Source organism: Eleutherodactylus coqui, chromosome 1, assembly GCF_035609145.1.
Source record: "Eleutherodactylus coqui strain aEleCoq1 chromosome 1, aEleCoq1.hap1, whole genome shotgun sequence".
Classification (NCBI taxonomy): domain Eukaryota; kingdom Metazoa; phylum Chordata; class Amphibia; order Anura; family Eleutherodactylidae; genus Eleutherodactylus; species Eleutherodactylus coqui.
In genome coordinates this window covers 484290484-484305076 of record NC_089837.1, presented here as the reverse complement: position 1 = coordinate 484305076, position 14593 = coordinate 484290484, and the positions used below count along the sequence as shown (strand labels likewise).

The 14593-nt window shown below is 45.8% G+C and overlaps 1 protein-coding gene across 1 annotated transcript in view; it reads left to right on the top strand.

Annotated features, from left to right (window-relative positions):
* The first annotated feature begins 416 nt into the window (after positions 1–416).
* TAMALIN (trafficking regulator and scaffold protein tamalin) overlaps positions 417–14593 on the top strand; it is a 32632-nt gene continuing 18455 nt past the window's right edge. The window contains exon 1 of the mRNA XM_066585978.1: positions 417–638. Coding sequence (XP_066442075.1) covers positions 465–638 — 174 coding nt within the window. The 5' untranslated portion in view covers positions 417–464. The remainder of the gene's footprint in view (positions 639–14593) is intronic.

The window sequence follows — 14593 nt, the reverse complement described above, 5'->3', positions numbered from 1 at the left end:
AAAAGCCTGATGTCGGTTTTTAACATTTATTTTCACAAAATATAGCAGCAAAAAACCGCATTGTGGAGGCGACTTGTGAGTTTACCTCATGGCTGAGGGGGTGGGGGCATGTATGTGTATGTGTGTGACTTCCATGACTCAGGTGTGTTACATGTGCCAGCAGGCATGTTCCCCTCACATACAGCGCACTGTACACCGCCGGTACCGCACATATACCGCGCCGGGTGTATACAGTGAGGAGGCGGGAAGAACACGCCGCACGCTCCATAATTACACGCCGCGACCCCACACAGCAGGCCGCCTTTAGATGTGGCGGACACGTGCAGGGAGGGGGCGTGTCTGTGGGCGCTGGCCCCGCCCCCGAGCTGAGTTATATGCCCGCGCCGGGTGCCGCCCCCTCCACACACTGACACGGAGGTGCAGGCGGCCGCACGCGTCTGTCTGCAGCAGCTGCCGGGACGGCAATGACTTTCAGACGGCTGAAGAAGCTGCACCACAAGGAGGACTACACGGCGGAGCAAGTCGGCTACCGGGAGAGGGACAAGGCTGAGCCCTACATGGCGCTGGGCAGCTACAGGACGGATGACATGTACAAGGCGCTGGTGGTCTCAGGAGGGACCCTGCCCAGGTCTAAGAAGGTGAGGATGGGCTGCGGTTGTCATGGTGTAATGCGGCACTGGGAGGGACCCCTGCATCTTCTGGACTGCTTGCCTCTGGCCCTGCGGGGGTTAACGGGCAGCTAGTGTGGTGTATATGGACGGCAGTGACCTATTGTGTATCAGCCCCATTGTGTGATATGGGGAGCAGCAGGTACAGACAAGTGTCCAACCGTATACACTGGTGAGCACTGTTTGTAGTAGCTGTATACTGGCCTGTGTGCTAAAATATATATATGAGGACTGTATGTAGTGGCCATATAGTGTCCTGTGTGCAGTATATGCTGGTGAGGACTATATGTAGTAGCTGTATACTGGCCTGTGTGCCATATATATATACTGGTGAGGACTGTATGTAGTAGCTGTATACCATCTTGCATGCCATATATATATATATATATATATATATATATATATACTGGTAGGGGCTGTATGTAGTAGCCTGTATTGTCCTGCATTATATATATATATATATATATATATATATATATATATATGCTATTTACTGCCCTGCGTGCCATATATAGCTGGTGAGGACTGTATGTAGTGGCTGTATACTATCCTGTATATGACCACTATACTGGTGTGGACTCTATGTAGTAGCTGTATACTGTCCTGTATATACTGGTGAGGACTATGTAGTGGCTGCATACTGTCCTGTGTGCCATATATACTCTTCCGCTGTCCTGTACAGTATATAGCAATTATTTGCACAAGTAAATCCATTAAATAAGGGTTACATAATTGTTTTTTTGCCGTGCATGCAAGGCATCACAGAAATATTGATGGACTGAAAGACATTTGCAAGGAGAAATGGTCCAGCATTTCTTAAGGTGGCTCTGATCTTATTTGCAGCTCTAGGAAACATTTGAAGGTGATTACTGTTAACGGGGATCTACGGGTTATTAAAGGGGTTGGGCCAAGATTACACATACCCTATATACAGTAAAGGGGGATACTTGTTGATGGGTTGCTGATTCCCCCACTGATTCGGTGTACACAGCCGTCTTCATTGTGGAGATAGTGTGGTGGTGAGGAGACGGAAAGAAGCTCTGGTCGCGCTGACCCTCCATTCACTTTTAATAGAACTGTGCCGATACCTGAGCGGTAAGCACTCGGCTATTTCCGTCAACCCCTTTGAAATGAATGGACCGCCAACCTTGCATGCTTGGCCAGTGCTCCGTTCATTCTGATGTCCCTACGGGGTGAGGGGAAAGTGACCCCTGCGATGATGGGCAGAGGGGGACATGGGACTCCCTTTCTCAAGATCAGTGACGTTCTCAGAGGTGAGGCCCTCACCGATCCGCAAGTTCCTGTAAATAGGGGGATAACTTGTATTTCTGGTAAACCCCTTAAAGGGATTTTTTTAAGACTAAGAGTGCTTTTACACGGGAAGATTTATCGTTTGCACGAGGGAATGTCAGAGTTCGCTGGTGCAGCCTTAGGCTAGGTCATCAGTTGCTATATGGGGGCCTACCACTCGGGGTCCCCACTGATCAACTGCTTCCACTTCAGTCTAGACCAGACACAGCACTGTACATTCTATAGTGGCTGTGTCTGATATAGCAGCCCATCCACTGGAATAGGACTGAGCTGCTCTTGGGCCATGTGACCGATTTTGATGTCACAGGCTGGAGAGCACCGCAGCCTTTTCAATGAGTGATTGGTCCGATTCCTAGTCGCGGACCTCCATTATCAACTATTGATGGCTTATCCTCAGGATAGGTCATCAGTTAATTCCCAGATGAATATTCACTCAGTAGTAATGCTCCTTTTACATAAGCTGATTGTCGTTTGATCGAGCTCACAAGTGACGTCGCCACTAATTCGTTCGCAGTTCACACTCATGCAGTCTGTTTAGACAGGCAGATCATTGCTGAGAATTGATCATTCATCGCTTCACATTCCTATGAGGAAACTGAGCGGGGAGTGTTGAGACGTAACCAGAAGCGAGCGAACCAATGATTTAATGCAGGCTGAAACTGAGCGAAAAGCTAACAATAATTGCATGATGGCGGGCATAAGATGTGACAACTATTACGAACTTTCATTCCTTTGAGCAATATTTGAGTGATAGTTACAATGATCCTTTAGACAAACAGTACAACGTTGTCATTAGTTTAGTTATTGTTTGTCTATAATTGTGATAAACAATGGCACATCTTATTAGTAATCAGTTTAGAAATCCAAATACTTCCAGAGGTTCACTTAAAGCCCTTTTAGATGGAACGATAATCATAAGAAAATTTTAAATTAAAATCAGAGAAAATGAACTATAATTACTAACGAGCAAACGATAAATCGTTCATGTTATGCAGGCATAAAAATCATCGGCTTCACTAATCACTACTGATCGTTCAGTCATTCTCAGTCACTTATACAGCCAATGTGATTAACGACTGAACGATATCTTGTGTTAACAAGCCAACGATGTATCTGCCTGTGTAAAGAGAGCGTAGGAGCTAACAGTGATCCTTTGAGCAAACGAGTCCTCAGTGGGTCTAAACGAGCCTTAACCCTTTGCAATCCAATTTTGGATTCAGGGTTTCCTAGGGGGCTTTCTCTTACTGCCATTAAACAATAGCGCCATCTGCTGGCTAGAGCTAGTACTGTGGTATGCGACATGCTAGAAAGGCCCCCACAACAGAGCGGCCAGTAATATACAGTAAGAATACCCTGCCGGACGTCTTCCCACATCAGAGCTGTACAGCCTTCAATCAGAATGTCTTCAGTCGTCAGACAGTGGATTGGAAAGGGTTAATACTCCTTACAACTGTGCGCTGCTGCTGACCTGTAATAGTCGTAGAATGGTCGCGTTGGAAGGGACCTCCTCTGCCGTCTTGCCATAGCAGTTCCTGTGTTTTCTGCTAGTTAGTTGAACCATCCGTATCCTCATCATTCTGCACCTTCTTGTATGGCTAATTCTATTCTGATCCTGCCCGTAACGTTATAACTAGTTCTCTCACGTACCTGCTGTCCTGCATTACTAATTCTGTGAAGTGGTGACATGGCTTTCCACTTGTCTGCATCTGATACTTTGGTTTTAGTGGGTTATTCTCCGTTTCCGTACTTGCTTTATACACATAAGGTTGAAGTAAGCGAGAAATACCACTAACCGTCTTATACGCGAGTCCGCATCTCCAGTAATATGTGTAGGTGTCTCAGGTGATATGTAAATCACTAGACATTTCCGCCTGACTTATGTGTTAGACCCAACTAACCACAGCTATTTACAAAGCTTTCTACAGCAGCTTTGTTCTCATGGTAAACTTTAAAGCGTACGAGGAAATATACACGCCATCAATATGTGTGCGACTGGGAGGTGACAGGTGCACGAATTATACCAAAGTGGGTTATAAGTTGCACGCTAGGACATGGTTCCAGATGTCACGTGAGCTGCGAGACAAAGTAACAAACTATTCTGGTTGACACTTTTTTTATATATGCTGCTGTTTTGTATCATGTTTAGTAAGCTTGGATAGTCTGTTTCCATATACCCTGCTGGATCTGCAGTATGGGAAGAGGATCTGACATTCTGCAGTGGGGAGTATAGCGGATGGATGCGGTGAAGCGTGCGCCGTGATACTGTTCAATATTACATGCCATATAAAATATATGCTTGCGTTTACTAGCACTTGTAAATACCAGACTTTGAGCGGTCATGTAGCTTTAACAAGTCTGATAACTGGCAAGTCTGCCTAAAGCGACTAGCATGAAGAGTGGCACATGTGTGCCACTTTATGGTGCCTCCATAGCATTGTACTTTATTTGGGATGCAGGGGAATTAACACAATATGACTGTATACTCATTGCATATTACCCATGCAATAATACGCAGTAGCAATATCATATACTTTAATTTTGCTGCTCACATGAGCTGCATGAAATGGCTCATTCCAGGTTTTACATAACATGCGTGTTATGCGCACGTACACGGCCACATAGTGTATGGAGATTGGCGGCACACAGCAGTTATGCATTGTCATTGCGTACTTGCTGCATGCTCACCCGCTAGAGATGCCCACTGTAAGCACGGTCGTGTATGCCTGGCCTATGTGTGAGAATAAATCTATACTTCTGTATAAAAGCGGATATGCACTGAAGTACACCATGAACCTATAGATCTCTATAGGTGCCAAAATCAAGATCTGTCATGCAAATTTTAAAGGGGTTGTTGGGACTTTTACTATTGATGACCTACCCTTAGCGTTGGTCATCAATTTATCAGTGGGGGTCAGCCGACAGTGTGGACAGTGCCAGAAGCAGATACTGTGGTCAACATTGCAGCAACACAGTTTGGTATTACAGGCACTGCCCCCACTAATTTCAATGGAGCTGTGCCTACAGTACCAAACCAGGTCGCTACAATATGGACAGCGTTGTCCGCACTTACAATGGGCCCAGCGATCAGCTGATCAGTGGGGATTCTGAGCTGTAAACTCCCACCAATCAGCCATTGATAACCAATTATGAAGATAGGTCATCAATAGTAAAAGTCCCCGACAACCCATTTAAAGTGACCCTCTGGTCCTGGAGAAACATAGATGGCCCCAACCAGTTCTCTGACCATTTGATGCATACTGCATTAATATGCATCAGTAGTCTAAGGCATTACAAGCTGATGTGACTGGCCAATGCTGGTCACATGGGTAGCATCTGTGAAAGTAGGTGTATAGGGTTTTAGAATGATGCATACTAATGTGTAGTATGTATCAGGCAGTCCGAGAAGCTGTAGTGGCCATCTTTGTTTCAGGACTGGACGGCTGCTCTAAATAAGATGAACATTCATGAGTCTTAAAGTGACTTTCGAGTTCCGGGACCAAAGGGTAGGGGGAGTAATATTACCTGCAGCTTTCTGATGTTGTTCTGCCTGTTCCTGGTCCATTTCCATCTTTTGAGATAGCTATTGCACTTCTGACTACTTGATGCACACTGTTCATTCGTAGTTGAAGACACTGATTGGTCAACGCTGCTCACATGAGATGGGTTAGCCAAACAGAAAGCAGCGTGAAGTGTCTCGGACTAGTGATACAAAGTGTGTACCAGATAGTGAAAAGCGCTCTGCAGGAGATGAGGGGTCCAGGAACTGGAGAATCCATAGCAAAAAGTTGTAAACGGAGTAATGGTCCAGTCATTGGATATATTACTGTGCAGGCTTGGCATTGAAGGTTCCTCTAGACTAGAGGGTCCCACAGTGAATACCGGACCCTGCTGAGTGTACCAGCCTACTTGTAGGCTTCTAGTCTTCGCTCAGGCTCACACATGCCAGTAGTGCACTGCTTGTGGTTTTACAATAGTTATGGGTTGTCTGCTTTTTATAGGTGTTCCACCTGTTAAAAAAAGGAAAAAAAAGTGAGGCTAAAAAGCATTACTACATCATGACAAATCACTATAAAACATGTGCGGATCTGCCAAACCAAACTCTCCTGCTACATGTAAACCCAGCCTGTAGATACATTTCATTAATAGCTGGTGTGCATCTAATTGTTTTGACTGTTCCTTTCATGCGGATCGCTCCTAGAAGCAGGAAGAGAAGGATTTCATGAAGCACGTGAAGGGTTTATTTGGGAAACGCTCTTACAATCAGCTGTGCTGAGACTACTGAAGCTGAATGACTACAAAGTGCCGTCTCCATAGTAGGGCTGTGAACACGTGTGATGTGTACACGTATGACAGTACATATGCGACGTGTTATTTCACATAACGTTTCGTTTTCTCTTGCTAGTCTTTGCGCAGTTCCTTCATTTATTAACATTTGTGTTTAGCTTGCCATAGTCGAGGTATTTTTGGTCATTTCCTATGAAGGATATTCACTTGTGGTGTCACCTGTTGGGACAAGGTACCTTGACCGCTTGCTGGACGAGGTCAGCGGTCAGCCCAGGCAGTCTGCAGCTTCAGTAATGTCTGACTACATACAGCATGTGTTTACTTTTTAACAAGTTAGGGCTGTGAACTTCAAAAGCCATGAAACAACCCAAAAACATATGCTTTTGCATCGCGTTACAAATTTTAGGTTCTGGCTCTTTTTAGATTTAAGTCCTAAATTAACAATTTTTTGCTCTCATGTCCTGCAGTAGTAGAGCTGTATAACCTCTACAGATGCATTATACACCGATCAGCTAGAACATTAAAACTGACAGGTGGGCAGCAAGTGGGCAGTTAGGTGACCATTTTTCCTGCTTTCAACTCAACAACTGCAAGTACCTGAGCAACTTTGATAAGGACCAAATTATGACGACTAGATGGCAGGGTTAGAGTATTCCCAAAACCTCAGGTCCTATAGGGTTTTCCTGATATGTATTGGTTAGTTTCTACCAAGTGGGTCAAACGTAGGGTAACTGATGAACTGACAACCGGGTCATGGGCACCTAAGACTTGCATGGAGAGTGAAGGATATGTGCTTGATCACACAGAAGAGCTATTGTAGCTGAAAAAGGTACACTGACCAAACTGTGGCTTTGCAGCAAGTTGTGGTACACGAAGGGCACATGTTGACCCTGTCAATCACCTAAAGCAGGGGTCCCCAACTCCAGTCCTCAGGGACCACCAACAGGTCATGTTTTCAGGATATCCTATGGTAAGAACACCTGTGACAATGTCTGAGGCATCTGCAATAATTACATCACCTGTGCAACACTGAGGAAATCCTGAAAACATGACCTGTTGGCGGTCCCTGAGGACTGGAGTTGGGGAACACTGACCTAAAGCACCTAAAATGGGCTTGAGATCCTCAGAACTTGGCCATAGAGCAATGGAAGAAGGTGAACCAGTCTGATGCATCATGTGGACTTCCTGGTGCGTTTGCATTGCTTACCTGAGGAGACGGCACCAAGATGGGAAGAAAGCAAAGTGTTGGAAGCAGTAGGAATCTCTTGGATTGTGGCATTTATCTGGATGTTACTTGGATATTTACCAAACATCATCCATACCGAGTGCACCCCTTCATGGCAGTGATATTGCCAAAGAGCACAGGCCACTTTCAGCAGGATAATGCAACCTGCCACTCTGCAGAAACTGTTCAGGAAGGGCTTGGGGAACGTGCCAAAACGTTGAAGGTGGTGATGGCCTTCAAATCCCCCAAGCCTGAATTTGATCAATCTGTGGGATGTGCTGGTAAAACAAGTCTGATCCCTGGAGGCCGTGCCACCTCCCTACTTAAAGGACTGAATTGGTCTGCTAACGTCTTGGTGCCAGATACAACAGGACATGTTTAGGGGTCTTGTGGTAAAGTCCCAGAGATGTCTTGACAGGTCAGAGCTGTTTTGGTGATGCGAGGGGGGACCTACATAGTTTTAATATGGCTCAATGGTGTATATCAGTTGTTGATACTCGACATGGAGAATCATATATGATCCTATATGTCTAAGGTGGGCTGAAGAGACAGAGTACTCGTTAGCTTGTTTGTGTCCTCATTCTAACCAGTGATGGGCTCTCAGGCCCCCAACGATATAAACTTCTCACATGTTGCTATAACAAGCCAGAGCTGTATTTAAACAAACTTATTGAAAGTTGGCCAGTTTATGTCCTAAAATGTACTTTGTTGGCACTTTGCTATAATTTAGGACCTTGCATGAAGTGCTGGTGGCGGCCCATAAGCTCAGGTCCGGGCACCAACTGAATAAGGGAATTTAGGAGTGTAATGTTTGGCTGTTAAATTTAATAGAGGAAAAATATGGTAAAGTAGAGAACTCCATTGGTCACATAAGGGCCGGTCCAGCTCTCTGGTACAAACATCTAGTGGTGGGATAAGCTCTGGATGTGGACACACGTTGGATGAGATCCTCTGCACTGCGGGCCAAGCATCTGCAAAAACGAGGAAAGAAAAGCCCAATTCTTGAATGAAATGTACATGACAAGACCTTCCCGAAAGTGTCCGTTAACAGTACAGGTTGTCTTGGACATCTGTAAATGTATTCACGGCATGTATGTTATTGGGGCAGAGGTAGTACTTGCCACAATTTTCTGGTGTAGATACAACGACAAATTGCATTCCATTTTTTTTCTATTGTGCCCTTGCTGTGGCAGCAACCATAGATTGGTTATGGACATCTGTGGCTCGCCGTGGCCATCCTTTTGGTTTGGGTCTAGTGGTTCTCATTACCCTTCAGCACTGCTAGTTCTGAAATACTGTAGATTTGGTAGCGGCGCACATTCTTCGTGTCGGTGCGTCTTGCCAAACTGGATCCAGATCTGACTGTTTAGAGCGCAGCTGTTCTAGTTGCCTTATCAGGGAATATAATGAAATAGAAGTCTGATCTGAAGACATCTAATGACTTCAAGCTGCCTCCAACCTTTGGCACTTAGATAAAAAGTTGTCAGTTATGCAAACGTTTGGCTATTTATACGAAACTGGAAAATCGAGTTTCGCTTTGCGTACAGCCGGCTTTTTTTAAAGGGCTTATTTTATTATCAAACGAAGGTCTAATTATTTACTAATTTGCATGACTTGAAGTTGGCCAGGTCAAGTCTCAATGAGAAAGATAAGCATCTGCTGGATGTCTATACTGCAAGGGTGAGGGAGGAGTGTGATAAGGATTAATGATTTGGGGAGGGGGATTATTAGTTTAGGCTGTATATAGAGTAGCTCGCAAATAGCTGTCTTGTGTTCTGATTTTACTTAAACAGCATTAAATTGCTAATGTGTCGTACTGCGTGGCTGGAGACAATACAGGGCTGGATGTGGGCGAGGGGTCAGCTGGGAGAATGGTAATGTAGCTCTTCCTGTGTTTGTCCCATCTGTGTAGCCAGGCTGTACAGTTGGAAAGCTTGTAGCACATTGTGCAGAGCACATATGTGATTGCCTAGTAACCTTTACATGTCAGGTCTCTGGATAGAAGCAGCTGGGAGAAGGAATTCTCCTTTACATTCTTTTTCCTTTTTGTCGTCTTGCGTCGTACTTGTAGTTACATAGAAATGGAGTGCAAAGGCCAGTAGTTTCCACCATCTGTTTAGGAAAAGAGCATGCACGTTCAGACTGATGCAGTCATTGGTCATCAGAGGAGGCCTGTGGTTGGTCCTCAGTGCTGATCTCGGGAGGGGAGGGGGGGGGGGGGGGGGTTACAGAAGCGCTCTTGCATTGATGGCTGACTGGAGGATATATAGGTTATTGTATCTGGTGTATTTTAGTCAGCTGGCATATGGGGACAACCTGATTGCCCAAAACTGTGGAAATTAGAAGTGTTCCACCCAGAAGGAACTGGTGGAATTTCATGAAACCTGGTAGATATGCAGAGTCCTACCCAGAATAAATGATAGCTAATTGGAATCCATAAGAAAGTTTATTGCTGTTCGGTACAAGTTTCAGTAAGGAGTTTGCCCACCATACACTCTTGGATTCTTGAATCAATAAGGGTTTTGGTATGTTAGGTTATTCTCTCCATGCATTGTGTAGTGAGTTGTACGGTGGGTGGTGGGTGGCTATTTGACACAATGCAGTGTCCCAGACATCCTCTATGGAGGATAAATCTGGGGACCATGCAGGCCAATCCATAGTTGTGACTCCTTGCAAGATGTCCGTGTCTTCGGATTGCTGCAGTATGTGGACGGGCGTTATCCTGTTAAGATACGAGTTTGGATGGTGGTCATGATGGGTATAACAGGGTGTACCACTCTGAACACATACTGGCAGGGCCAGTCTCTCTGCCTTCTACAACAACCAACTCCATCCTGTCTTCGAATGCTACAATTTTCCATACCTGGTCAACAACCAACAAAAAAAGGACCTTCTTGCAGAACACACTTTAGGAATAAAACAATGTAGCTTTTAGTATAACAAAGGGCCCCATAATTTGCATACTAATACATGGACTTCGCCCAATTTAAATACTTTTATACATTTTCTGTGGCTGCCTGGGTGTAAGGCTTTGTTTCCACCAGTGTCTTTGCACATTGTGGATTTGTGCAGCGCCTGCAGCTCATCTGTCTGGTGTTTTGGATAAAGGGCAACCTTTGCTCCAAAATTAAAACCCCCTTCTTCAATTCACACCTTTTGCACATGTAAAAAAAAAAACCATGAATTTTAGGTGTTCTGGATTTCTAGGATTTCTACACTATTTGAAATTTTATTTGACTTCTGGTATTTGGAACACTGATGGCTTAAAAGGGATATCCCACCAATATCTTATCAATTATCCATAAGGTAGGTGATATACAATAGAGGCTGGAGCCCATGGTTGCCCAGACTACCCACATACTGCACTGTATATGTGAGGTAGAATTCACAGTCCTGGGTTCTGGAATCGCGTCGGTGCGGCGCGCTGGGTTCTGGAATCGCGTCGGTGCGGCGCGCTGGGTTCTGGAATCGCGTCGGTGCGGCGCGCTGGGTTCTGGAATCGCGTCGGTGCGGCGCGCTGGGTTCTGGAATCGCGTCGGTGCGGCGCGCTGGGTTCTGGAATCGCGTCGGTGCGGCGCGCTGGGTTCTGGAATCGCGTCGGTGCGGCGCGCTGGGTTCTGGAATCGCGTCGGTGCGGCGCGCTGGGTTCTGGAATCGCGTCGGTGCGGCGCGCTGGGTTCTGGAATCGCGTCGGTGCGGCGCGCTGGGTTCTGGAATCGCGTCGGTGCGGCGCGCTGGGTTCTGGAATCGCGTCGGTGCGGCGCGCTGGGTTCTGGAATCGCGTCGGTGCGGCGCGCTGGGTTCTGGAATCGCGTCGGTGCGGCGCGCTGGGTTCTGGAATCGCGTCGGCGCGGCGCGCTGGGTTCTGGAATCGCGTCGGCGCGGCGCGCTGGGTTCTGGAATCGCGTCGGCGCGGCGCGCTGGGTTCTGGAATCGCGTCGGCGCGGCGCGCTGGGTTCTGGAATCGCGTCGGCGCGGCGCGCTGGGTTCTGGAATCGCGTCGGCGCGGCGCGCTGGGTTCTGGAATCGCGTCGGCGCGGCGCGCTGGGTTCTGGAATCGCGTCGGCGCGGCGCGCTGGGTTCTGGAATCGCGTCGGCGCGGCGCGCTTGGCTCACCTTTTAAAATTTTCAGACTGGTGGGGGGGGGCTCACAATTTTCATACAGCTTAAGACCCATGATGGACATAATCCACCCCTAGTGCTAAATAAATGATGGGTGTCCGACTGCTGGGACTCCCACGGGGCCTTAATACAGCATACCCTGAGTCCCCTGGGTGAATGGTATGGTGATGCATGTGTGACCACCACTCAATTAACTTTTATGGGTTTGATAGAAATTGCTGGGTGCTGTATTTACTTACCTCCATAGACTCTAAATGGAGTGGTGGTCTCACCTACGCACCAACACTCCACCCAGGGGGACTCTGGATACACCATTCTTGTTATCCCTGTGGATTAAAGCGGTCTTCACCCCCCTGGAATCAATTATTTATCACTTTCCCTGTAGACAGGTGGTGATTTTGGTGGCATAGCCCCTATTAATGTGTACTTGGCTACCCTGTAATGACATATGCAGTATTGGTGGCCACTGCACACAACTGATATCCTATGTTATGGTTTTAGCCGAGACTTGTTCACTCAAGGATCTCTGAGCTCTTTAAGTAAACAGTAAGTGCATATATTAGGTGACTTATTAATTGTGCAGCTTGTCACTTGCGAGTCAACGAGATTCTGACAGATCGGCATCGGATCACGGCCTTTCGTACAAAGCAGTTTTGTGGCCGGTCAAGCATAAATGACAATTAACACCATGTAGCCTCATGAAATAAGGGATGTAACAGAAGGGAGTCTTTGCATCCCCTTGTACGTTACCCTTTACTAGCGTCATTGTTCCTTAGGTTTGTGTACTAACAATGGAGACTCGTCAGAACTTCATCGGTAAAATTACTTTAGTCATCTGGCCCTCAGACATCCAAATGGGGAAGTGGCCATAACTTTACCATAGTGACGCAATATCACTTGTCTGGGCATACGTCATGTGAAACCTGCTTCTGTAAACTGACCTTTGCTAATTCCAATTGCATAAGTACCAGAGAATATGGCTGCATATACAGGGGGTGGACAAAAATATGGAAACGCCTTTCAAAATGCATGCCATTAAATCGATCTCTACATGTCTTATTGAAATATGATTTACAATCCTATGTAAGTTGAGGTAATATGACACGGATGCTGCCGGGTAGAAGTGAACATCTGCCTGAGCAACAAGGTTCCAATGGTCAGGGGTTTATGCCATTCAGCTGCTCCCAAAACCACCCAGAGCAGGGCAAGAGGTAAAGTTAAACACAAATTCAGCAGGCAAGCAGTGGTAAAAAAAAGGCAGCTTAACGCTAATGGTTAGAACCCCATGCATTTCGTATGGTGTTACCATATTTTTGTCCACCCCCTGTATCGATCAATGTAGAAACAAGTTACATTAATCATGGCACTTGCTGAACAGGTTGCCAAGACCGTGCCAGTGTGGTAACAGTTTTCCCTAGAGTGCCATAACTGGAAGCGTATGTCATAATTAAAGTTAATAAGTAATGCTGTGTCTTAACCATATGGAAGGGCCGGGTGGGACTTACTAGTGTTTCTGTGGCGGAGGTCACATGTACCCATTTTAATTACATTAAAGTGACTGATGAGCGTGCCGTGCCAGCGACCACTTTAAACGCATTTGGTGCTAGTCGGCTTTACGCTCCGGCTAATCGGCTAATGATATGTTGGGTTCCCTGTCATTGTCTATTTGCTTGAGGTTTCCTATCATCCGATGTGCCATAATTGCACGTCTTTTGGCGCTGACATTTATCCTGACATACTGCTGTCTCCCGCTTTTTTTTTTTTTCTTGATCTTCTTAATAATCCATTTGTTATCCGAGTCTTCCCAGCAAGTAGCGGCACGGCGGTCACACCCCGTCTCTCTAAATGGCAGTAATTTAATTATTGCTTTGTTTAAGCTGTCTTTAGCCGCTTTCCTTTGGGGAGCAGATGGTTCATGAAAGTTGGGGACAATAAGATGATTGAGCTTTATGCTGGTGGTAGACGGGAGGCCTCGATAGCAGACGGCCATATGTACCGCCGCATCGGTTTATTACCATGATACGTGTCTCTAAATGTGTTACAAGCAGGAAACATGAAATAAAATTACAAGTTGTCTATTCTGTATTTATGGCTTGTAAACAGTATTGTATCCTCATTTTTCAGTTCCTTGGTCACTAAATACAATGTAACCGTTGCAATAAAAGCAAATTATTCACATTTGAGGAAGTTTGATCTCGCCTTCCATTCTTCATAGTGCGCTGCACCTGTCAGGTGTTCCAATGGTCCAGCCGTACCCTTCCATGAGTCTTCTTCACTACTAGGACCTTTTACGGACACATGTTGGGCTGGTTGTGATAACCTGAACTGGTTTTCCCGGTTCTATAGTAATAAGCACTTGCAGTAAACAGCAGTGATGTGGCCTAAAGGCTTGTTTACATGTCTGGATAATGATGTATCTCATATCCTCCCCCTCATGTCCTATGTGGGTAATCTGCAAGTTCCTCTGGGTTTGGAGCTGTTATGTTAAGTCTTCCTTATAAACCGTGTTACTATGTCAAAATTAGACCGGTGTGGTCATCCCTCACATCACTTCTTGTCTACGAGGTTTAACAATGAGGAACAGAAAGTTTGGGGCTGGCTCTGTTGACGTAACTTTTTTTTTTCTTCAGTTCTGCATAAAGTTTGTCAATAGACAGCAACTTTTTTTTTTCTTACATGGGTATAATCAGTCACCAAGTTTTTCCTATAAAATAAGCATAGAGGACTACATCGCATCAAGATCTTCTGTTGCTGCAAGTGCAAATTGGACTTCTAGGAATCCACTCTAGTCTATTGCAGCTTTGGATAGGACTAGTAGAAATGCTTATTTGCTGTTGAGTTTGCTCCTCCTTGAAACTTAATTGCTTTCTCAAAATATTTTGAGACACCGAGCTGCTCTATACTGTAGGAGCACACTAACTTATCTTGGGGAAATGTGCTGTCCGTGTAGTTCCACAGGCAGCATATGGCCCTTTATAGCCTA